General features: G+C 40.1%; 1 protein-coding gene across 1 annotated transcript in view; it reads right to left on the reverse strand.

The window, feature by feature from the left end:
* Positions 1-817: 817 nt before the first annotated feature.
* The window catches only part of BHD (Birt-Hogg-Dube), a gene marked incomplete at its 5' end in the record, with an annotated part of 115,091 nt that continues 91,845 nt past the window's right edge, over positions 818-24,063 (reverse strand). The window contains 3 exons of the mRNA XM_067134895.2: positions 818-3,778; positions 17,476-17,578; positions 18,384-18,606. Of these exons, the coding sequence (XP_066990996.2) occupies positions 3,646-3,778; positions 17,476-17,578; positions 18,384-18,606 (459 nt within the window). The remainder of the gene's footprint in view (positions 3,779-17,475; positions 17,579-18,383; positions 18,607-24,063) is intronic.

Consider the following 24,063-nt stretch of genomic DNA (forward strand, 5'->3'; position numbering starts at 1 on the left):
AAAACATTCAGAAGAAGAGGTATGGTGGTGACATTCCTTGATTTAGAAAAGGAATATGATATTGTACCAAAGCAAAGGTACGGAAAGTAATGCAATGGAAATTTTTGGAAAACAAATGATAGAATATGTGCAAGTGATGTAAAAAAAGTTGCTGCAGCAGTGTCCAGACATGTGGGGAGGACAGAGTGATTTTGGAATGAAACTGGACTATGACGAAGAAGTGTGCTGTCACCACTGTTTTTCATAATGGTTATGGACAAAATTGTGAAGGAGGTAAAGGTAAAATATGGGGACAGGGAGCTGGAGGTAAGGCTGTTAGCAGTGGATTATAGTAGCGTTAGGAAAGAAACAGAGAGGAAATATTCAACATAATGAGTGATATTATTAAAAATTATGGAGTGAAAATCAGCATGGACAAGAGTAAGACAACAGTGTTGACTAGAGGAGAAAGGGAAGGAAAAGGAATTGTAAAAATAAAGGGGCAAAACCTTGAAATTGTGGGGAGCTTCAAGTACTTGTAAAGCAAACTAACGCAGTATGCAGGGTTGGACATGGTGATCAGTAAAAGGATCATCAGGGAAATGCATTCTACCAGAGTGTGAGAAACCTGGTGTGGATGAAGGAAGTACCAATTAAATTTTAATAGGTGATGTAACAAGATGTACAAGGGCAAGTCAATAAGTATCTGTAATTTTGCTCTAGTTGTCTTTAGGTTGGCTCTATGGCATTGTATGCTCTCCAGCCACTAGATGGCATCGTTGTCTATGTCTGTGGTAGGTTTCAGCATCATCATGTCAGTACAGCTTGCAATGTTGTGACAAAGATGGCCACGCCATTCTCTGTTGGCACCAAGGAAGAACAGCGTTCCATAATCAGTTTTTGTGGTGTGAGGGTGTAGCAGGAGCGCAAATTCATAGATGACTTCCAGCACAGCTCACGGACAATGTTTTGCCACAGTGAAGTGCTTGCCAGTGGATTGAACAGTTCTAAAGTGGTCGCATGAGCGTGAAGGAAGAGGAAAGATCCAGACGTCCATCTGCAGCCGTAACTGACACCAATATTGAACAAGTGCGTGATATGATCCTGAATAACAGAAGAGTGACTGCTGATGACGTGGCAAACCAAATGCATATTAGCCATGGTTCTCAGACCACAAAAAATGGATTACAGAATGCTGTTCTTCCTTGGTGAAAACAGAGAGTGGCGTGGTCATATTTATGCCACAACAGCACAAGCTGTACTGATGTGATAACGCTGAACTTTACCACAGACGTAGACAATGGTGCCACCTAGCGGCTGGTGAGCACACAATGCCATTGAGCCAAATTGGAGATACTTATTGACTTGCCTATGTACTACTGCCCAATACTGACATATGCAGAGGAGACCTGGACAATGACAAATAGACATGGGAATAAAATCCAGGCCAGTGAAATTAAATTTTTAAGAAGGAAAGACAAGAAAGGACAGAGTTAGAAATGAGGCCATCAGGAAAGAAACTAGTAGAAAAGATTTCAACAGAATGGAGAGGGATAAGCTTATATGTTTTGGACATGCTAAGAGGATGGGAGAGGGAAAGATGCCAAAGCAGATGAAGGAAACCCAGACAATAGGAGGCAGGGCAAGAGGGAAACCCAGACTAAAGTGGTTGAAAACAATCAACAATACTGTAGTATACAGTAATGAGAAGAAATCTGGATTTGAACACAGTTAAGGAGGAACAATGCCTTTCGAGGCGGGACGTAGTGTTTACAGTGCACTGTCTTCTGGTATAGGCTAGAGCAATATTGTTACCTTCATTGACCTGTCTCTGTCTTATCCTTGGCTTTGACAATGTGAAAGTGACTGAGGTATGAGCGATGCCAGTAATGCCATTCCTTATGCAGCCAGTCCCTGCTATTAATGATGAAAATGTTGCTCATAGGGTCGCTTAACGCATGCATTTCAGTAGACTTGGCAGACTGCTATGCAATAGCAACTTCGGGCTCGGTGAGGAAATCAACGGGAAACTACCTCACTCTTCATTTCCCTAGTACGCCTCTTCAGTGATGCCTAGGCCATCTATTACAGCTGATGGCAGAGCTGTTGAGGATCTAACCAGCCTTAGGGCTGAGGATTGAACATACATACATACATACATACATACATACATACAAGGAGGAACAATGGTGGTATGGTGGTTGGATAGAGGAAGATGGAAAAGTGGCATAAACATTACAATGCAGCGGGAGCTGGACAAAGGAAATGGATGTTGATGATGAGGAAGAAACATAACAGAATAAACACAATGATAGGTCAGGATTGGTTCATTCTCTTGTGTGTCCCTATCTTTCTATTACATAACATTCATACGAATATGTTTTTAAATGGAGCTCACAGAAAGGTCATACTGTAAGTTGGTTATGTGGCTGGGAAAGGTTGAACAGTAATTTCTTTCTAGAAAGGACTATTTTAAGAAAACAAAACCCAAAATTTCCCAATGTCCCAGACAGTCAATTTAATCCATAAATCTGCAGCAATATTATCAAAAGTAGTTTCCTGGCCACTTTGTTCTTCTTGATCTGTCATGTCTGTAAGCAGACGTTGATAATCATTTCGGCTATGTCATCCTATTGATGGCCGATCTGAAGAGGAAAGGCCGAACCACTGATGTAGGCTTCCCAGACACGAGATCCTTCTTCTGCCTGAGCTACGTCTTCCACATATCTTCCCTTGAAGGATGAGATGGAATATACCGTACTTCTCAGGGTGTCCCGTCACATGATTGAAGTAGGTGAGTTTTACAGGTCTTGAAGGTGTTGATAATCTCCTGCTACTTTTCCATCCATGTCAGAACACCTTCATTTTGAATCCGATCTACCCAGCTGATCTGGAGCATGCAGCAATAGCACTACATTTCAAATGCCTGAAGTTTTGTCAAAGAAGCTTTTATTACTTCCTTCTAGGTGATGATATTGTGACTGCCAACTCTAAATAGTAGGTAAGCTCAACAATGGATCACAAGCAGGCACCATAAGTATGATGACAAAACTGAAAAGTACAAACTAAGGTGCATGGGAAGCCCAAAGAGGCATTAGTTCACTGTAGGACCGGCAAAGTTAATACCTAGTTGCTCCACATGTAGTGCACGCATCTAGCCGTGCCATGACTCTTTTGTTTATTTCTTAGCTGCTCCACCTGCAGCGCTCACATTAGCAAAACTACTTCTAATGAACTGTTGCCAACAGCACAACTCTGGGACCATAGCTGTGGGCAGAGCAGGGCATACTCCCTATTGTTTTCTTATAGCTTTTCTTTATTAGTCTGCAAAGGTCCTGGCCAGTGGCAAAAAGATCATTGGTCTAACATGTTAGGGGTGTTTAGCAGAGAGCTTGTCAAAGGGCCTTAAAACGTCAGCCATTCACCCACATTGTTTAGGATTTTACAGCAAATGACAGTGGTATTTGCTACAAAAAGTATGGAAAATGATGTGTGCTTTATTAGGTTATAAAGGAAAATATTCTTGGGGGGGAGGGGGGGGGTACTGGTGGGTCCCTGACATTCACAATGAACACATCTCTCCTCTACAAGCAATCTGAGGTAACACAAGCATTTCCCTATAATGTTATGACCCCTGTGTGGCCTTTCATGAACTAATACTGCAAACTAAGGTGCATGGGAAGCCCAAAAATCCAGCAAAGGCTTGTCCTGTTCCTGAGCTCCAAGAGCCTGTAGGAGACTCGTCAGATCTTGCTGCTGCCCTGGGATCTGCTGAACACGTCGCAACACCTTTGCAATGCTGTGGACAAAACAGAAAGGATTAAAAACCCTAAACAAAATTTTAAATGTAATATAAACTTTCCAGTCTGTTAGACACACAACAATTTCAAATGCAAATTAAAACACTACAAACATATTTGTAAAAATCACATATTATATACACAGAATGACATGTTTCGTTCTACAAGCACATTCTATCAAATCACTTAAATTATGTGCATAAATGGCAGCACTTTTGACACAGTCAATATAGACGTACTGGTTGCTAAATTGAAATCGCTTCACCTTGGACAGACAGCTCTAGAATTCTTTCTCTCATATCTTATGGAACGAAAACAACGCGTAATTCTTCAGAATAGATCATCCGAATGGGTAATGAAATATTCAGGAGTACCACAAGGCTCTGTACTTGGACCACTTCTCTTTGTTATCTATATTAACGATATATCGACACGGCTAAGATACTGTAAATACCACTTGTATGCTGACGATCTACAGATCTATTATCATTCCAAAATTTCAGACATCAATCAAGCAATAGGTTATATGAACTCTGACTTAAATACCGTAATATCTGTGCATACGCTCATGAAAACTGTATTTTAATTAATCCATCAAAATCTAAAGCTATTATTGTTGGGCAGACGAAACAAATCAGTGCAGCAAAAAACAAAAACATTCTTCCACTAACTTTATCTGGTAAAATTATTCCGTACGAAAACTTGGTAAGAAATCTTGGTGTAATTATAAACGAGAATCTTAACTGGGGAGAGCACATTACAAATATCTGTAGAAAAGTGTATGCGTCCCTTCACCCACTAAAATACCATCAAAATATGCTGCCACTAAACATGAGAATTAGGCTTATAAATACTCTTTATCCTCCCCATATTTTCCTACTGTGACGTAGTACTAATTGATGCCACGAGAGAACAACTAAACCGATTACAACGTGCTATGAACTCATGTATTAGATTTATCTTTTCCTTACGCTATGATGTTCATGTTACCCCTTATTATCGACAACTTTCCCTTCTAAAATTTGAACAATATAGAAACCTCCACGTGGCAGTATTAATATTTCGAGTATTAAAAGAGAATATCCCATACTACTTATCTTCACAACTCAATTTCCTATCCTCTTTCCACCAGCATAACACACGCTCCGGCAGTACACTTGCTATCCTTCTCAGCAGGTCAGCAGCATTTAGCCGTTCCTTTGTTGCAAATGGAGCTAGAATATGGAATTCTCTCCCCCACAACATTAGAGCCATAAAATCCTTAAATTCCTTCAAGTTGTCTTGCCGTGAGCATCTCCTCGATGTGTGCCGCCAGGCTGAATGAATCTGGTAGAGTCAATGTGTGTATGATTGTACGTTTACTGTGCTTGTGGTATTTTGTGTCATTCAACTTTTAATTTGGAACGATAGTTTTAAGACATGACTAAGAATATTTGTAGAGTTTGTTATTTTGTTTCATAGTTTGTAATGGTAGTTTTAAGATAAGATTATGAATATTGCTCTCAAATGTACAATGTAATGAAGTGTGGTTAAGTGTAAGAGAGGACCATGAGTCCTGACTTCGCCACTACAAATAAAGGCAAATATAATAATAATATAATATAATATAATAAAATGTACAGTATAGTTTATGTAGTGTAAACTTGTTAATGATATGGATTTAGGTGATAATATGAACCATATGTAAGTAAATAATGATTGCATGGGAAACGACCAACACCGTATAATGAAATGTTTTGTACTTGTCTACTCTGCCGAAGAAACATCTGTTGTCACCTCTCACTATAACAGATCTGTGAACCTGGGATAGGAGCACTTGTGAACTTAGCTAACGGTTCCTTGGGGAGGGGCAGAGGAGGGGATGGGATGGGCGTGTGTAATGATGTGGATCTTTCCTATTTGTTGGAGGAGAGCAGGTTGGTACCTTTTTCATCCTAAAGCTAGCAACTGTAATGGGGAGGGGGGGGGGGGGGGGGGAGCGTTGTGAAACTTTCTACAGCTACCTTCATCTAGTAATAGTGTAGTATGTATTATGAATAAATGCAAGATTTGTGATGTTGATTTAATAAATTAGTTACTGATTTAGTGTGTACATATTAGATGTTATTTTAATGTTAACTCATGTTCTGACTACCATGAAATATTTATATTATTATTAATACTAGTTTTTTAATTACTATTAATATTATTATTAATTTTAGGAGTGTTCCCGTGAGTTTTATATAGTGATATTTGATAATCTATAAAAGATTGTTCCGAGCCTGCAACGGACAGGCGCACTTACTACAGATAAGAATATCCTAACCCACATTCCAGACCTTTAAGTCAGAGATTATCTCCTGTGGGATTCATTAAGCGCTAATGTATAAGTGTAACTGTTGTCCAGATGTTAATTGAGTAAGGTGAATAGGGCAGAGCAGGTAGGGACCCTCTTCGGAAGCAGCCCTACCCAGGGAGTGGCGCCCCTGACTATGTGAGTCGCAGAGCACACTGACCCGGTGTGTAACATCTGGTATGGGTCCCAGCTCAGGGTTATGAGTGAAGACCTCAACGGCATCTACGGCGGGGAAGGTGGACTTCGGTATGGTGGGCAAACCCGTAGCGTCTGTACTCCAGAGGAGCAGCTACGAAAGGCATCTGACTCCATGTTAGGGACGGCCTAATTTGAACCTGGCAGAAGGTAATAAAATACCTTTGGGAGTGATGAACTCACCGTACAAACAGCCTATAAAATGAGTGTGAGTGAATAAAGGCCTCGAAAAATGCTAGGGCGTCACCCTGAAGTGACGCGTAGTTCCCAGTGCTCTGGGGGAACTGTGAGAAATGGGCTACCAGACACCACAAGAATTGGTATCATCAATATCATGACTTTGAATGGCAAGGTAGAAGAACTGATGAAGTATAAGGAGAAGAAAGACGTAGCAATGATGGGAATAGATGAGACAAAATGGAAGGGAACAGGTCAAAAAGAACTGAAGAAAGTGTATAGTTTATATTGGAGTGGAGGAAAGATGGCAACAAATGGTGTTGGTGTTATAGTGAGAGAAGACCTAGCGCAATATGTGGACAAAATTGATCAGATCACAACAGGATAACTAAAGTTACACCCCAATTGGGGAATGCAGATGAATGTTTAGAAGAGTTTCTAGAAGAATTGGAAAGTTGTACTGAAGACAAAGAAGTTCTAATAATGGGAGACATGAATGCACATGTTGGAACAGACAGACAGGGAAAAGAAGAGAGAATTGGCCCTTACAGTTATGGAAACCAAGATAAAAAGGAGCTTTGGCAATAGATTTTTGTGGAAGGAATGCATTAATTGTTGACAATACGTGGTTTAGAAAAAAGAACTCACAAAAAATAACTAAATATGGTTGGGGAGATAGAAAGACAAAGGCAATGACTGACCTTATTCGGGTGGAGAAGGAGAAACGTAGACAACTGGAAGATGTGACAGCAATGCCTAGAGCAGATTTCGAAGGAGACCATAAAGTGGTGATAGCCAAATTAAGACTTGGTAAAATAATGTTAATAGAAAAAAGGGAAAGAAAAATAAAGGAATGGAAGTTAAAAGAGAAAGAAATAAGGGAAAAGTTTCCAGAGGACCTGAAGAAAGAAATTCCCAAAGATGATGTGAAAAGTGAGGAAGAGGAATGGACATGTTTCAGAAATGGATTTGTAAAGTGTGCAGTAAACACCTGTGGACGACTATCAGGGAGGAAAAAGGAAAAGGAGACTCCTTTGTGGAACAGCAGGGTAAAGGAAGCAGTTAAAGAGAAACAAATGGCTTGGAGGAAGTGGTTACGAAGCGATAGTACAGAGAATTGGCAGAAAAGGTATGTAAGAAAATAGTACACAAAGAGAAACGGAAGAGCTGGAAAAGTTTCACAGAAACTTTACAGGAGGATATAAAGGGAAGTAAAAAGGTTTTGTATGATTTGGTGAAGAACAGTTTATGAAATCGGGAAGATACAAAATTTGTAAACACGAAAACCGGGCAGATATTGATGCAAAGAGATGGCATACTATAAAGATGGGAAGAATACTTCTCAGAATTGCTAAATATTAAATACAGTGGACTGGTAGATGAGAAGGAGCAAGAAAACACAATGGGGAAAGAAGAAGAACAAAAAAAGGAGATATCGATGTTAGAAATAGAGGAAGCCATACAGAAGATGAAGAGCGGTAAAGCAGCAGGAGGTAACTACAGAAATGATAAAAGCAGCAGGGCCAATAGGGCTACAGTGGCTGTATAGATTATTTAGAATAATCTGGAGGAAGAAAGAGATCCCAGAAGAGTGGGGAAAAGGGTTTAATTATCCCAATATTTAAAAAAGGTTATAAAAAGGAATGTAATAACTACAGGGGGATCACCCTTATTGCCCATGTAGCTAAGATATTATAGAGAGTATTGAAAGGAAGACTGAGGAGGAAGCTAGAAGGACAAATGGAAGAAGAAAAGTATGGTTTTAGGAAAGACAGATCGTTTGACCTGACATTAAGACATATGATGGAGAAAAGATGGGAGTTTGGAAAATGTCATTATTATGTCAATGGTTTAAAGTTGAAACTGTTCTCCGACAGGGAAGTGTAATATCCCCCATACTATTCATCAGTCATGGGTGAAATTCATAAGAACATTAAACAGAAATTGATAAAGACAGGCAACAAAAGCCATGTTGTTTGCAGATGATATAGTGATATGGGGTAAGGATGAAATGGAAGTGCAAAAACAAGTAGATGTATGGAATCAAGAGACAGAAAACTTTGGGATGAAAGTAAGCACAGAGAAAAGTAAAACAGTGATGAAAAGGAGAAGGAAGGAAGGAAGAGGAAAGATAAAACTGAATGGTAAAATTCTGGAAGTGGTTAAAAGTTTCAAGTACTTGGGAAGTGTGATCACAGAAGATAGAAAGATAACTGAGGAAATTAGAAAAAGAATACAAGCAAACAGCTTCTACCAGAGTGTAAGGGGTATTTTGTGGAACCAAGATGTCCCGAAGAAATGTAAGAAAGTATTATGTTCAACCTATGCAGCTGGATCATGGACTACAACAAAACGAGAGGAGAGTAGAATAGAGGCAGCAGAGATGAAATTGATAAGAGGTATCAAGGGCAAGACCAGAAAGGATAGAATTAGAAATGAAGAGATAAGGAAAAGGACAGGAATCTTGAAACTTTAAGACAGGATAGAAACAACAAAGCTACAGTGGTATGGGCATATGATGAGAATGGGAGAAGAGAGAGTGCCAAAAAAAGCTTTTTCAGAGAAGTTAACAGGAAAGAGACCACGAGGAAGAACCCGAAAGAGGTGGACAGATTTGGTGTGGGAGTGCATAGACAAGAGGGGAGGAAAACTGGAAGATAGCATAAAAAAGGAGAAGAGTGGTGGAGAGACAGGGAGCAATGGAGGTCCTTGATTCACAACCCAACCCGGGTAGCTGGAAATGGGAAATGAAGATGAAGATGATGATGAATAGGGGTGAACTTTTAAAAAAGGTATGTTCATTCAGGTCGTTTTCGTTACCTTTTTTGTGATGTAAATTTCGATGGCTTCCTTAATATTCAAAGATTTACTGTTATTTTCGAAGTGTAAGATTTTTAGATCCGTGTTGATGTCTGTGAAATAGTGTGAACTGTCGTATATGTGCTCTCCGAGGCTGAATGCCGATTATATCTGATCACGTTTTTGTGTTCTTTGTATCTTGTTTGGAAATTATATTTAGTTTGTAGCACAAACTCACTTAAGACGAATACTTGTTTAACATGAAGGGGAAAAAGAATGGTCCTGGCAGGAGTACACTATTTGTCATAGGAAGCACTTATCGGTTAACAGCAATGTAGGTTAGCCAGAGTTACAAACAGTTCTTGTACCCCTTGCATTATTTGGTATAGATTCAGGTGAATTCTGTTTGCAAACATCTTATGTATTTTAAGTAAAAATTCACAATGTTCCTCAGAAAGCAAGCATGCCGAGGAACAGAGGCAACAATGATAAACCCACTTTGCCGGTGATGTCCCCTCTGCCTGTGGAGAAACCTTGCATGTTTGGCAATGTTATTCCCACTGGCTAAGGGATACTGTACTCTAGTGCATTACAATGACACTGCCTAAATAGTTTTTCATCTGTGCATCTTTCAGAAGCTTATGTTCATTTTCAGAAAACTACAGTTTTGTTGTTGTTGATACTGCATGGAAGAGTAAAACACTGCTGTTTCTGTAAATTTTTCGTTGCTCACAGTGAGTATTCAACACTTTAGTGATTTGAATATTATCCAGAACAATAAAACGTTAATGCCTTTTCAACACAAACTCACAAATTTCGGGTCCCTTCGAGTTCATGTTAACAAGCTTTTACAGTATTATTCAGGTTTTATGCTTCACTAGTGCTCCTGATTACCCAAATAAACATGTATCCATCTATCAACTACATATATCTGATATATGGACACGAACGACTTCCTGGTAAGTATTTTACGTGAAGTTTTTTTTTTTTTTTTTGCTATGGGCTTTACGTCGCACCGACTCAGATAGGTCTTATGGCAATGATGGGATAGGAAAGGCCTAGGAGTTGGAAGGAAGCAGCCGTGGCCTTAATTAAGGTACAGCCCCAGCATTTGCCTGGTGTGAAAATGGGAAACCACGGAAAACCATCTTCAGGGCTGCCGATAGTGGGATTCGAACCTACTATCTCCCGGATGCAAGCTCACAGCCACACGCCTCTACTCGCCCAGTTTTACGTGAAGTAACAGTTTGAAGAATTGTATTATACATCTCCTAATTATTGTCTGTCTCCTTGGCTGAATGATCAGCATTGAAGGCCTTCGGTTCAGAGGATCCTGGGTTCAATTCCCAGCCAGGTAGGGGATTGTAATAGCTCCTGATTAATTCTTCTTCTCGCGGAGTGGGTGTATGTGTTTATCCCAACTCTCTCCTCTTCATACTCACACAACACACCACATTACCAACCACCACAGAAACGCACACTAGCGGATACACCCCTGCAGATAGGGTAGGCATCAGGAAGGGAATCCTGCCGTAAAACAAGGGCAAATACACACAATTCACACCCGCGACCTCACAGCTGTGGGAAAAAATCATAGAAGAAGAAGATTCGTCTTCTAATTATTGTAATATCTGAAGTCATCTCGTTTGAGTTTCGACCGAGATGATGTTTCGTTCTTGAAAGAACATCATCAGATTATATTAAACAAAATATTCACAATTTATAGCTGTTAGATTCTTCAGTTTGCTGAAACTTAATTTATAAACTACCTGAAAAAAGAAACAACTTAATTAAAATAGAACTAGAGGACCTGTACTGCTCTGCATCATTCATTATAAATAGGTCAGATAACTCGTCTTGATATGCCTGTCATAGTCATATTGTTCTGCCTGCACTTTTCAATGGTTTTATGAACATTTAATAAGAGGCGCTTTATGGTATGCCACAGTTCGCATTCAGAATTCATCCATTCTCACGTCATCATGCCCTCTACTTGGTAAAAATCTATCCATATATTAGCTTTTTTTTTTTTAAATCCTGCTGTTCTTGATGTAAAGCTTGTTATTATGTCGTAGAAGGCAATGGTATTTTTAATCGCAGTTCTTCTATACAGAACAGTTGTCTTGTGAGCTCATAGGTTAGACTCGAAGGAGCATTTCTTGCCAGGCAGAGAACTTTTTTAAGATACATGGCCTTCACTCTTTCTAGTGTAGGTAGGTTATCTGTCGATAGGTGTTCCCAGAGGATGACTAAGACGTATGTCATGATTGGGCCTGTTTATACGTAGACATTTTTCTCTTAGCAGCATGTAAGTTATTAGGAACGCTCTGCCATCAGTTGAATATATGAGGTGTGCGTCTTCTTGCTTTTGTAGCAGGCACTGGAACTTCCTCTTCTGAATTTTCAGAAGCAGCATATGATGGTCCGGGATAATTCCGTGCTTTTTTATGCACAGGTCCAGTCGCTGAAGTTTCACTTGCACTGCTGGAGTTCACTACACCTTCATTTCACTTGACAGTTCTCTAAACTCTTCGTCTAATTCAAATAAATAATCATCGTCACTGCTGTCTAAATAAACGTGCATACGTATTTCTCCTTCATTCATATTTGCCGCTTTTATATCGCAAATTCAACTCACAGATAAGCACGCCTAGTACAACATGTGTGCACACGACTCAATGTAAACAAAACACAGCTGACAGGCCGCGGGCCATGACGATACACAGCTACATATATCTTGTATTATTTCCATGGAGATAAAAGAACGGCTTCCTTTGTGCACAAAAATTTGCTCTAGAAACATTAGGGATATCGATTAACCTCAATCAGGTCAAAGAACATCAATAACTTCTTTAATAGAACGAAACATAATTGGAATTGCTTCGGCAAGAAACAGTGTTAATTTTTTGTCTGTGATCATTCTGTTATGTGTTTTTAGATCTTTATGACTTAATATTTGCACAGCTTTGCCAATTGGCTGATGATGACACTTCAAATGTGTTGTAACAGGTTGTAACTTCTATTTGGTTTAACTTAATAACAGAGTATTGAAAGGTGGATCCTTCCTTCTATTTAATATTGTATATAAACCATAATGTCGAGGTCACCTCAACGTTGGACCGGAAAAGGTTAAAACTGGGACTACTCGGCTAAGGTACAGCAACCCTGACAGAAAAGTCTCTGGGCCTCCAGGTTGAGGATTGCACATAGGGTTAACGGCTTTATTGCGTTAAAAAAAAAAAGGATTGTTACGAATATCTCACATTTGTTGTACAGACAAGAAATGTGTTCCACCTATCAATACTTATTTATTATAAATGGATTTACATTGGTACCAGTTTCGGCCTTCCATGGCCATCAGCTAGTACATTATTATATTACAGCCATCAGACAATATCACAAAGATGTTGTTATGTTTAGATCATCCGGATGTCTAATGGGGGTGAAAATAAAATATATTGCAGTAGTGTTGTCTATGTGGGGTTAAAATATCTGTGATCAATGTGGTAATGAAGGCTACAGTGAACTAAAATCTTGAGTGTACATTAGACACATTGAGTACATTAACACTTTCAACACTACCATATTTTAACATGGATCCTGGCTGTGAACTGGGTCTTTTTGCTAATTTTTAACGCGTTATTATGGAACAGCGAAACATATTACATGCCTGATTTTTGTACCATATGAAGGTGTCAACCGTCCAAAATGAAGATGTTAATCAACAAGTGAATATCTGAAGTAATTTAATTATACTAGTCTTATGAAAAACATGAAAAAAGTACAGAATTTTTTTTTACATTGAGGTTATACCAATAAGCTTGCTCAAACAATAAAAAATAATCATTTAATGCGACTACTTAGGCCACAAATAAACACAAATGCAATGGAATAAAATATTTACCTATTTAGGAATAGTTTGTTTTGGTATGGTAGTCCTGAAAACATTGGACTATACACAGTCCTACTTTGCACTCCTTGCACCACCATCTACTCTCTTTTCTGACGTGCTTACCACTTTCCTTCTTGCCTCTGTCTGAGTATAGCTTGCAATAACGAGTAGTTTTCACACATATGCAAAATTGTTGCAAAAAACCAATAAATTTTGTGATGTTTTACTGCAGACCACCGGTGCCACATGGAATTTTCCTTCAGTTTGCCCTGACGTTTCATTGCTGCAATTGTCATACCTGCATATCTGTTAGTTTCTGTTTTTATATTTTTGATCAAATCGTCACTAAAAAAATTACTGAGACAATCCATTTCGTCACTCCCCACGCAAAACTGAGTAGAACCAGATGCCGACTGGAAGACAGGTAGCTGTAGTTGGTCATCTGTTTCTGACCATTCATCATCAGTTTCATATGATCTAGCAGATGTTCCCGGCACAGGTGAATCATCAGCCTGCGTCTCTTCGTCTGAACAAAAAAGATAAACCCAAATTTCTGTAGGCAAAGTATTTCTATCGTTTGTATTCGGAGTAAAATAATACAGCTTAACACTTACGTTCCAAAGTGACGTAATAAATACAAATCTTACCTGAACTATCGCTTGATACGTTATCCGGTTCGTAAGCAGGGTCGTAATCACTTTCATCCATCTCTGAACCCGCTTCTCCCGATAAAATATCACAATCATTGAGCCGGCGTGAAGACATGTTTACACAGAGTAACACAGCTGACAGCGTGACAGATTTGGCGCGCGCAGCACACGGCACACCGAGTGCTTCGGTAGAGGTCACGGCAAGGAGAAATACCCTGTTTATCGTTTCATTTCGAAATTCCCGAAAACTGCTGCATTCTAGTGGTCACTAGATGAACTATTACCTCCGACCAAGGGACGGGTACCGTACGTGATACGTGCAGCTGGATATAAACGCACGAGAAAATCAAGCCCGTATCATATACGGGCGCCGTCCAGAAGCAGGAAAGCAGCGCGCCCGTATCCCGTACGGGCATAGTGCTGAAAGTGTTAAACATATTAAAATACATAAAGCACAGTTTAAAACACTTAATAAGTTAAATTAAAATTTAAACTCAAGACTTGCAATCTGTCATAAAACTACTGAAGTACATCAACAGTTGAATTACATAGTACTTAAAAAATATTTCACGACAAGTGTTTTCACCATGAATCAATATGACATATATTAGCCATAGAATATTCTCAAAGATCACTTTAGGCAACTAAATTAACATAGATATAGAAGCACAAGAACTATAAAGAAGATTGAAGAAGGAACTCCATGTAACACGAACTCTCAAATTTTAATAAGTGTTTTAACATACATATACCATATTTTAGTGTGTTTATTAAGTGTTTTAAACTGTGCTTTATGTATTTTAATATGTTTAATGTACTCAATGTGTCTAATGTACACTCAAGATTTTAGTTCACTGTAGCCTTCATTACCACATTGATCACAGATTATTTTAACCCCACATAAAACAACACTACTGCAATATATTTTATTTTCACCCCTATTAGACATCCGGATGATCTAAACATAATAACATCTTTGTGATATTGTTTCATGGCTGTAATATAATAATGTACTAGCTGATAATGGCCACGGAAGGCCGAAACCGGTACTAATGTAAATCCATTTATAATAAGTTAAGTATTGATACGTGGAACACATTTCTTGTCTGTACAGTGAATCCAATCAATACGGAAAATGAAACTTATAAATAATAATATCTCACATTTGCCTCAGATGAATAAGAATGGATTCATTAATAATAATAATAATACTAATAATAATAATAATAATAATAATAATAATAATAATAATAATAATAATAATAATAATAATAATAATAATAATAATGGTGTATGGTCTCTGGATAGACCTGGTGCAAGGTCCTGCGACCTGCATGTCTGTGAGGAGGGGTCCCTGCCTATGATGATGAATTCTAACGCTGAAGACAGTACACACACCCAGTCTCCAAGCCAGAGGACTGAATTAATTAGGTTGAAATCCCCAACCCAGTCAGGAATTGAATCCAGGACCCCTTGGACCAAAGGCCAGCATGGAGCCATGGAACTGGAAAGTATTCATTTATAAATGGCTTACGGACATACATTTATGACAATATCCCATAACACTTAGGTTGATGCTACAAGTACGCCTATTTGTTTTGAAACAGAAACATAAAGATTTATACAGTTTCTTGATTAAGATAATTCCTTTGGTGTTATATCTCCTGGAGAAAATGTGTGTTCCGAGGGTGCAGTACTTCCTGGTCATCATCATCATCATCATCATAATATTCCAACTTCAGTTTTCCGGGTGTAGTGTACAAATGTTGGCCATCTCTTCCTGTCTGCATATGTCTTCTGTTCCAGGACATTTTTCCATTTGAGACCTCTCTCCTCCACATCTGATTTCACTGCATCTATCCTGCGGTCCCTTGGCCTTTTTCCTTGGACAGTAAGGTTAAGTTTTTTTTTTTCTTTTCTATTGGCTTTACGTCGCACCGACACGGATATGTCTTATGGCGACGATGGGACAGGAAAGGGCTAGGATTGGGAAGGAAGCGGCTGTGGCCTTAATTAAGGTACAGCCCCAGCATTTGTCTGGTGTGAAATTGGGAAACCACGGAAAACCATCTTCAGGGCTGCTGACAGTGGGGTTTGAACCTACTATCTCCCGAATACTGGACACTGGCCGCACTTAAGCGACTGCAGCTATCGAGCGTTGAAGTGTTTTGTAGCAGGTCTCTCGATCTTCATTCTCATAATGTGCCCATACCACTGAAGTCTACGCTTCTTTATTAGACAGGTAATAGGGACCTCAATGTCAGCTTGATTCATAGTTCTAATGAATGTCTTTTCTGTTACCTGAATTCTGCTGTAGTAACTGTTTAGTAGAGTATATGCCTCTAAACCATATGTGAGAATCGGTACGAAGTAGGGGTGGTACAGGGTTGTTTTTTCTTTTTGTGGTATTTTGTAGTCCCAGAGTAGATTTTTGACTTGACTGTAACAATCTGATGCTTTCTGTGTCCTGCTGAGTATTTCCTGCTTGACAGTGTTGGTTTTGGAGAGTATGCTTCTGAGGTACTTGAAGAGAGAAACTGATTCTAGTTTTGCTCCTTCCAAAACAGAGGTTTGAGTTTGTTCATTTCCTGTTGATAGTCATTTCTACAGTCTTGTTGTGCTCATGTCCATATCAAATCTACTGAACATATTGTTCCACTCCGCTAATCTTTTCTGTACTCCCTCATACCAGCACATCATCAGCAAATACCAGGCAGGACATTTGGTCTACTGTCCATTTCCTTGATAGACTTTATGATCTTGTCCATTACTATTAATGAACAAGAGTGGTGATAGGGCACTTCCTCGTTGTACACCTCTCTTTGTTTCAAAACATTCTGATCGTCCACTTCCTGTCTGAACACAGCTGTAGCAATTCTTGTATAACATCTTCACTTTGTCAGTCAGGTACTTTGGCACCTTGAGGTCTTCCAGACATTCCCAGACCTTGTTGGTATGCACTAGTATTCACATGTCATTGTTCCTACCTCTGGGTACTTTTCTCCCTAGCCTTCCACCAGTCTTAGAAGTTTAAATCAAATCGCAGTTGAGCTTCCGCCAAATATTCATCCAAACATAAAGAAACAAAATTTTTATGTGCAGGCTGCTGATACAAACATGTCGCGGCTACACTGGAAACAGTATTCACACATCGTAGACGATTTCTTTCTCCTCCAATGGGAACTAACCTGCCGCGGATGTACTCCGAACATTTTCCTTTGTAATAGATACTCATTAAAGAGGTCCTTACGGCGGTCATAGATTTAGTTCTCATAGTTTATTCCTAATCAAATCAAAGCATCTCCTCAGTTCCTCACCAATTAGCACTTTGAATTCCATTGCCATCTCCTTGCTGTAAATTGTAAGGATTACAGGATGGTTGAGAAAACATGTACTTTTTATGCTAGAACTATCGACAATCAGTCGTGCTTTCCATGCATAAACAACTGTAACCATGATCAAAACTTGTAGCGTGAACGTTTGCACTTGAGTGTGTATATTTTTTCTCTGGATACACAACTTGTGTTGCACCTGTGAACCTATAAAGTGGGGTTACAACATAGCCGTACACTTTTCAGAAGATAAGGTAATGTAATAATATCAAGATACAGTTTCAGTTAGGCACAATGGTTGATCAAGTGTACTTACTTCAGCCACTCCTCCTTGAGAGCCACGAAGTGGTAATGGATGACAGTGTCACTGAGTCGTAGGTTGTCCAACGCTCGCTCCATCTTTAGCAACACTGTAGGACCTGACCAACGATACATACAATATTAATATGTTGGCTAGTCTTCCCCTTAAAGAAAAGAAGAAATGTTTAAGTATGACAGGAAAGACAAGAAAGGAGAGAATACAAAAGAAGGAAATCTGACTAGAAAAGCTTTACAACAGAATGGAGAGAGGTAAGACCCAGATATAACGAGGGAGGGTAAGAGGTGGTGGTGATGGTGGCGATTATTGTTTTAAGAGGAAGTACAACTTGGCAACCATCCTCTATATAACACTAAATCAGAGAGAAAAAAATGAAAGGGATCCAACTCTTCGAAAAATGAAGGTATTGGCCAAAGAAAGGCAAGGGCTGCAAAGGGAAAATCTCCCTAGGCCTCGAGACCTAATACCATCAGAAAAGAACAAGAGTTGACCAAAGGAGGTCAGATTGGACAGATGAAAGTGTGGAGCCTGGCACAAGTAAGTGCAAGCAATGCCAGGATTCAGCTAAGGGCCTCATGGTGTCCAACCCACGCTCCAAAGTTCAGACCCCCTGGGAAAAAGAGGGCAAAAGGGAGACCCAAACTAAGGTAGCCGAAAACAATCAAAAATAGTATACAACAATTAGAAGAAACTTGGATTGGAACAGAGTTAAGAAGGAACAATGGTGGTCAGATAGAGGAAGATGGAAAGGTGCCATAAACATCCCAACGCAGTGGGAGCTGGATGAGGGAAATCGATGATGATGATTATGATGATGATTATTCTCAATCGGTGGGAATTACCATAAACTGAAGTATTTTAATGGAAATTTCATTTCTGATTATGTACAAAAGTTGTTTACGCACATTTCAGTGGAAGTTTTCCACCCCAGGTGAGCTTGTAGCTGTAAGAGTGCAGGTCCTGCAGCCTGGTCTTGTCATCTGGTGGTAGGATGTCCAAGCGCACCACTCCTGTGTTCAGTTGAGGAGCTGCTACCCAGGGCTCCAGCCCCAGGAGATTGCAGTGGCTATTGTCCAAGTACTCATCCGAAAACATCACAGCTCTGTAGCACGGCCGTGGGACCACAACCTATGGGAGAAGGACTCTCTTACAATATAATAGTGCATTCAAACGGGAGTTGTGCATTTTAACCTCTTCACTCTAGTGGAGTGAGAAAGGATGCAAGGCCTCGGGATCGAGTGCCTACAGTGGCCGGCCATGCCCGCTGCAAAGGATACTCTCCACTATCTCACTTGCATTGGTTCATGTTAAGACATGACAGGTTTACTACTTTTTAAAAAATATTTACAGTTCAGTCAAATATATCTGCACATGTATAAGTCATTTTCCTTCATGCAAAGCTTCCCATCCTTCTTTTAGATCTGTAGCTTAGCACAGAGCATTGCCAGGATTAAATCTTTCCTGTTTTCAGTTTCTTCAAAGTTGTATTTCCAACTTGAATACACGGCGACGGTTGTACCCAAGACCAAGATGGCGACCAGTGCTTAGTAGCGTGTGTTTCAGTCTCCAGATTTATCAGTGATTTTAAGGTGTGAGATCAGCATTTACGTGTGGAACTTTCAACTAAGTGATAAGTAAAACCACCGTGCTACGATTAGCCAGTTCAAAGTGTGTCACAAGTAATTAACAACATAATATTTCTTGTAAACAGCCATGCCAGGGAAAGGAAAGGTAGCAACAATAGACAGCCCACGGAAGCACGCCCTACAGGAAGCTCTGAGAGACAAGGAAACACTCGCCACGCTAGCCAACATCATACAAGGGCAGACAGCCAGGGCCATTATAGAGCAGCTTAAAGCTACGACAGATTTTAATACAAAAGTAATCGCAGAGACAAGGGAAGCACTCAAGGCCAAAGACAAGACAATATCAGACCTCAGGGAACAGCTCAAAACTAAGACCGATGCTCTCGAGCAATATCAGCAGCTGCAATCACTGCGTGTGTTCGGCGTGTGGGAATTGAGTGGCGAGGACACGGACAAAATTGTCATTGAGCTAGCTGACAATATTGGAGTACATTTAACGCACAAGGACATATACAGAAGTCACAAGGTAGGCAAGATGAGTACAGATAAGCTGCGTGGTTGAGCGCGATGCCATCTGATAATGAAGTCATAGTCGAGACCGCTGAGATTTCAGCCAGACTTCGCACACAAGAAAGTGGAGAATTCATCCCTCAATGAATTGACATACACATTACGTCTGTTGCCTTGAAGGAGCTGTGTGGTTCCTCCCTTCATTCCCCTCAACTTTCATTGCCGAGCCAGTGGGACGTGTGGGCAGGCGGGGAAGCAAGTACCTTCCCCTCTGCGTGTGTTTCGTTCATGCTAGATATCCTCGTACTTCCGTTTTATCCACCTCTCCTCACTCTTCAGATGTGTGCATGTGATAACGCGTCTAATGGATGTGACCAATGAGAGAGAGTGTGTAAGCAGGTACTGGGTGGTTCAGAGGGCTGTACTGATTTCTTGCCTGAAATGAATATTTCTGGCCACGAGATACTAAAGATTTTGAGTGTACATGCTTCATCCTTGTATCGTGGATATTATCGGTTATAGCTTAAATACCATTTAAAACTAAAAGATAAAAGTATCACATAACAAGAAATGGGTAAAATTATATAAGCTAAAATATCAAGTCCTTGTTGTTTAAAAGTCTTTTGGTGATTGTAAAATAAGACTCTTGGGCTCTTCTTAAAATAGATCATGTTGATGCCAGCTCTACAGCAGGATGTGGATAAACCAAGTTAAGCCAGCAAGTACATACAGTATGTTCTTTCAATACTTTTCTTTTTTTACTTTTTCTTTATTAAAAAAATGCCCCTTAGCTTTTTTTTTTGCTAGTTGCTTTACTTCGCACCGACACAGATAGGTCTTATGGCGACGATGGGACAGGGAAGGGCTAGGAGCGGCCGTGGCCTTAATTAAGGTACAGCCCCAGCATTTGCCTGGTGTGAAAATGGGAAACCACGGAAAACCATCTTCAGGGCTGCCGACAGTGGGGTTCGAACCTACTATCTCCCGAAGAATGGATACTGGCCGCACTTAAGCGACTGCAGCTATCGAGCTCGGTCCTTAGCTTATTAATCAGTTATCAGCAACATGGCAGGTAAAGTAGATCATGCCCTTTATCGATGCAATAGGAAAAAGTTCCAAACTATAACACCAGACGCTACCGTAAGTAAGTTTTCACCATCATGTAGATCCAGACCCAGTTACATCAACAGTTGTTAAATTAACACTGTGTTAAGATTCATGTGTTTCTTCAAAGTTTTCCTAAGAAATGTTAGCTACTACATCGTTAACTCTTCAGGACACCTTTGTATCTTGTGCCCACTTCAAACCATGCTCGGATATGGGAGTTGTTATATATTATACTGTTGTTTACAGAAACTGGCCAGAACTACTCCCTGATTTCAAAGTTAAAATCATTAATCACTGAAACATACATACATACATACATACATTATCATTATAGACTGTTATGCCTTTCAGCGTTCAGTCTGCAAGCCTCTGAGAATTTACTAAACGTCGCCACAATCCTCGATTTGCAACTAGTGTTGTGGCCTCATTTAGTTCTATACCTCTTATCTTTAAATCGTTAGAAACAGAGTCTAACCATCATCGTCTTGGTCTCCCTCTACTTCTCTTACCCTCCATAACAGAGTCCATTATTCTCCTAGGTAACCTATCCTCCTCCATTCGCCTCACATGACCCCACCACCGAAGCCGGTTTATGCGTACAGCTTCATCCATCGAGTTCATTCCTCAATTAGCCTTTATCTCCTCATTCCGAGTTCCCTCCTGTCATTGTTCCCACCTGTTTGTACCAGCAATCATTCTTGCTACTTTCATGTCTGTTACTTCTAACTTATGAATAAGATATCCTGAGTCCACCCAGCTTTCGCTCCCATAAAGCAAAGTTGGTCTGAAAACAGACCGATGTAAAGATAGTTTCGTCTGGGAGCTGACTTCCTTCTTACAGAATACTGCTGATCGCAACTGCGAGCCCACTGCATTAGCTTTACTACACCTTGATTCAATCTCACTTACTATATTACCATCCTGGGAAAACACACAACCTAAATACTTGAAATTATTGACCTGTTCTAGCTTTGTATCCCCAATCTGACATTCAATTCTGTTGGATTTCTTACCTACTGACATCAATTTAGTCTTCGAGAGGCTAATTTTCATACCATACTCATTGCACCTATTTTCAAGTTCCAAGATGTTAGACTGCAGGCTTTCGGCACAGTCTGCCATTAAGACCAAGTCGTCAGCATAGGCCAGGCTGCTTACTACATTTCCACCTAACTGAATCCCTCCCTGCCATTTTATACCTTTCAGCATATGATCCATGTAAACTACAAACAGCAAAGGTTAAAGATTACAGCCTTGTCTAACTCCTGTAAGTACCCTGAACCAAGAACTCATTCTACCATCAATTCTCACTGAAGCCCAATTGTCAACATAAATGCCTTTGATTGATTTTAATAATCTACCTTAAATTCCATAGTCCCCCAGTATAGCGAACATCTTTTCCCTCGGTACCCTGTCATATGCTTTCTCTAGATCTACGAAACATAAACACAACTGCCTATTCCTCTCGTAGCATTTTTCAATTACCTGGCGCATACTGAAAATCTGATCCTGACAGCCTCTCTGTGGTCTGAAACCACACTGGTTTTCATCCAACTTCCTCTCAACGACTGATCGCACCCTACCTTCCAAGATGCCAGTGAATACTTTGCCTGGTATACTAATCAATGAGATACCTCGATAGTTGTTGCAATCCTTCCTGTTCCCTTGCTTATAGATAGGTGCAATTACTGCTTTTGTCCAATCTGAAGGTACCTTACCAACACTCCACGCTAATTTGACTACTCTATGAAGCCATTTCATCCCTGCCTTCCCACTATACTTCACCATTTCAGGTCTAATTTCATCTATTCCTGCTGCCTTATGACAATGGAGTTTATTTACTATCCTTTCCACTTCCTCAAGCATAATTTCACCAACATCATTTTCCTCCTCCCCATGAGCTTGACTGTTTGCAACATCACCATGATGATTTCCTTTTACATTGAGAAGATGTTCAAAATATTCCCTCCACCTCTCCAGTGATTCCCTGGGATCTGTTATAAGTTCACCTGAATTACTCAAAACACTGTTCATTTCCTTTTTCCCTCCCTTCCTAAGATTCTTTATTACTGTCCAGAAAGGTTTCCCTGCTGCTTGACCTAGCCTTTCCAGGTTATTAACGAAATCTTCCCATGACTTCTTTTTGGATTCAACAACTATTTGTTTCACTCTGTTTCTTTCATCTACGTACAAATCCCTATCTGCCTCGGCCCTTGTTTGGAGCCATTTCTGATAAGCCTTCTTTTTACGTTTACAGGCTGCTCTCACTTCATCATTCCACCAAGATGATCGCCTTTTCCCATCTTTACACACAGTTGTTCCTAGGCATTCCCTTGCTGTTTCTACTACAGCATCCCTGTATGCCACCCATTCACTTTCTATATCCTGAACCTGCTTACTGTCTACTGTTCGAAACTTCTCACTAATCATATCCATGTACTTCTGTCTAATTTCCTCGTCCTGGAGATTTTCTACCCTTATTCGTTTGCAGACAGATTTCACTTTCTCTACCCTAGGCCTAGAGATACTTAGTTCACTACAGATCAGATAATGGTCTGTATCATCGAAAAATCCCCGAAAAACTCGTACATTCCTAAAAGATTTCCTGAATTCAAAGTCTGTTAAGATATAGTCTATTAGGGATCTGGTACCCCTAGCCTCCCATGTGTAGCGGTGAATAGCCTTATGCTTGAAGAATGTATTCGTAACAGCTAAATCCATACTAGCACAGAAGTCCAGCAAACGTTTCCCATTCCCATTAGCTTCCATATCTTCCCCACATTTACCAATCACCCTTTCGTATCCTTCAGTTCTATTCCCAACTCTCGCATTGAAATCGCCCATTAGCACTATTCTATCCTTGCTGTTGACCCTGACCACGATGTCATTCAATGCTTCATAAAACTTGTCAACTTCATCCTCATCTGCACCCTCACATGGTGAATACACGGACACAATTCTTGTCCTAATTCCTCCCACTGACAAATCTACCCACATCATTCGCTCACTTACGTGCCTAACAGAAACTATGTTGCGTGCAATGGTATTCCTGATAAAGAGCCCTACCCCAGACTCTGCCCTTCCCTTTCTAACACCCGTCAAGTACACTTTATAATCTCCTATCTCTTCCTCTTTATCTCCCCTTACCCGAATATCACTTACTCCTAGCACATCCAGACGCATCCTCTTTGCTGACTCAGCAAGTTCTACCTTCTTTCTTCCATAAGCCCCATTAATATTGATAGCTCCCCATCGAATTCCATTTCGTTCGCCAAGTTGTTTCCAAGGAGTCCCTCGCCTGTCAAATGGGAGTGGGACTCCATTACTCCCATAGGTCCGAGGCTTGCTTAAAGTGTTCTGAGCTCGGTAAATTCATGAAGCA

The sequence above is a fragment of the Anabrus simplex genome, chromosome 1 (assembly GCF_040414725.1).
Source record: "Anabrus simplex isolate iqAnaSimp1 chromosome 1, ASM4041472v1, whole genome shotgun sequence".
Lineage (NCBI taxonomy): Eukaryota > Metazoa > Arthropoda > Insecta > Orthoptera > Tettigoniidae > Anabrus > Anabrus simplex.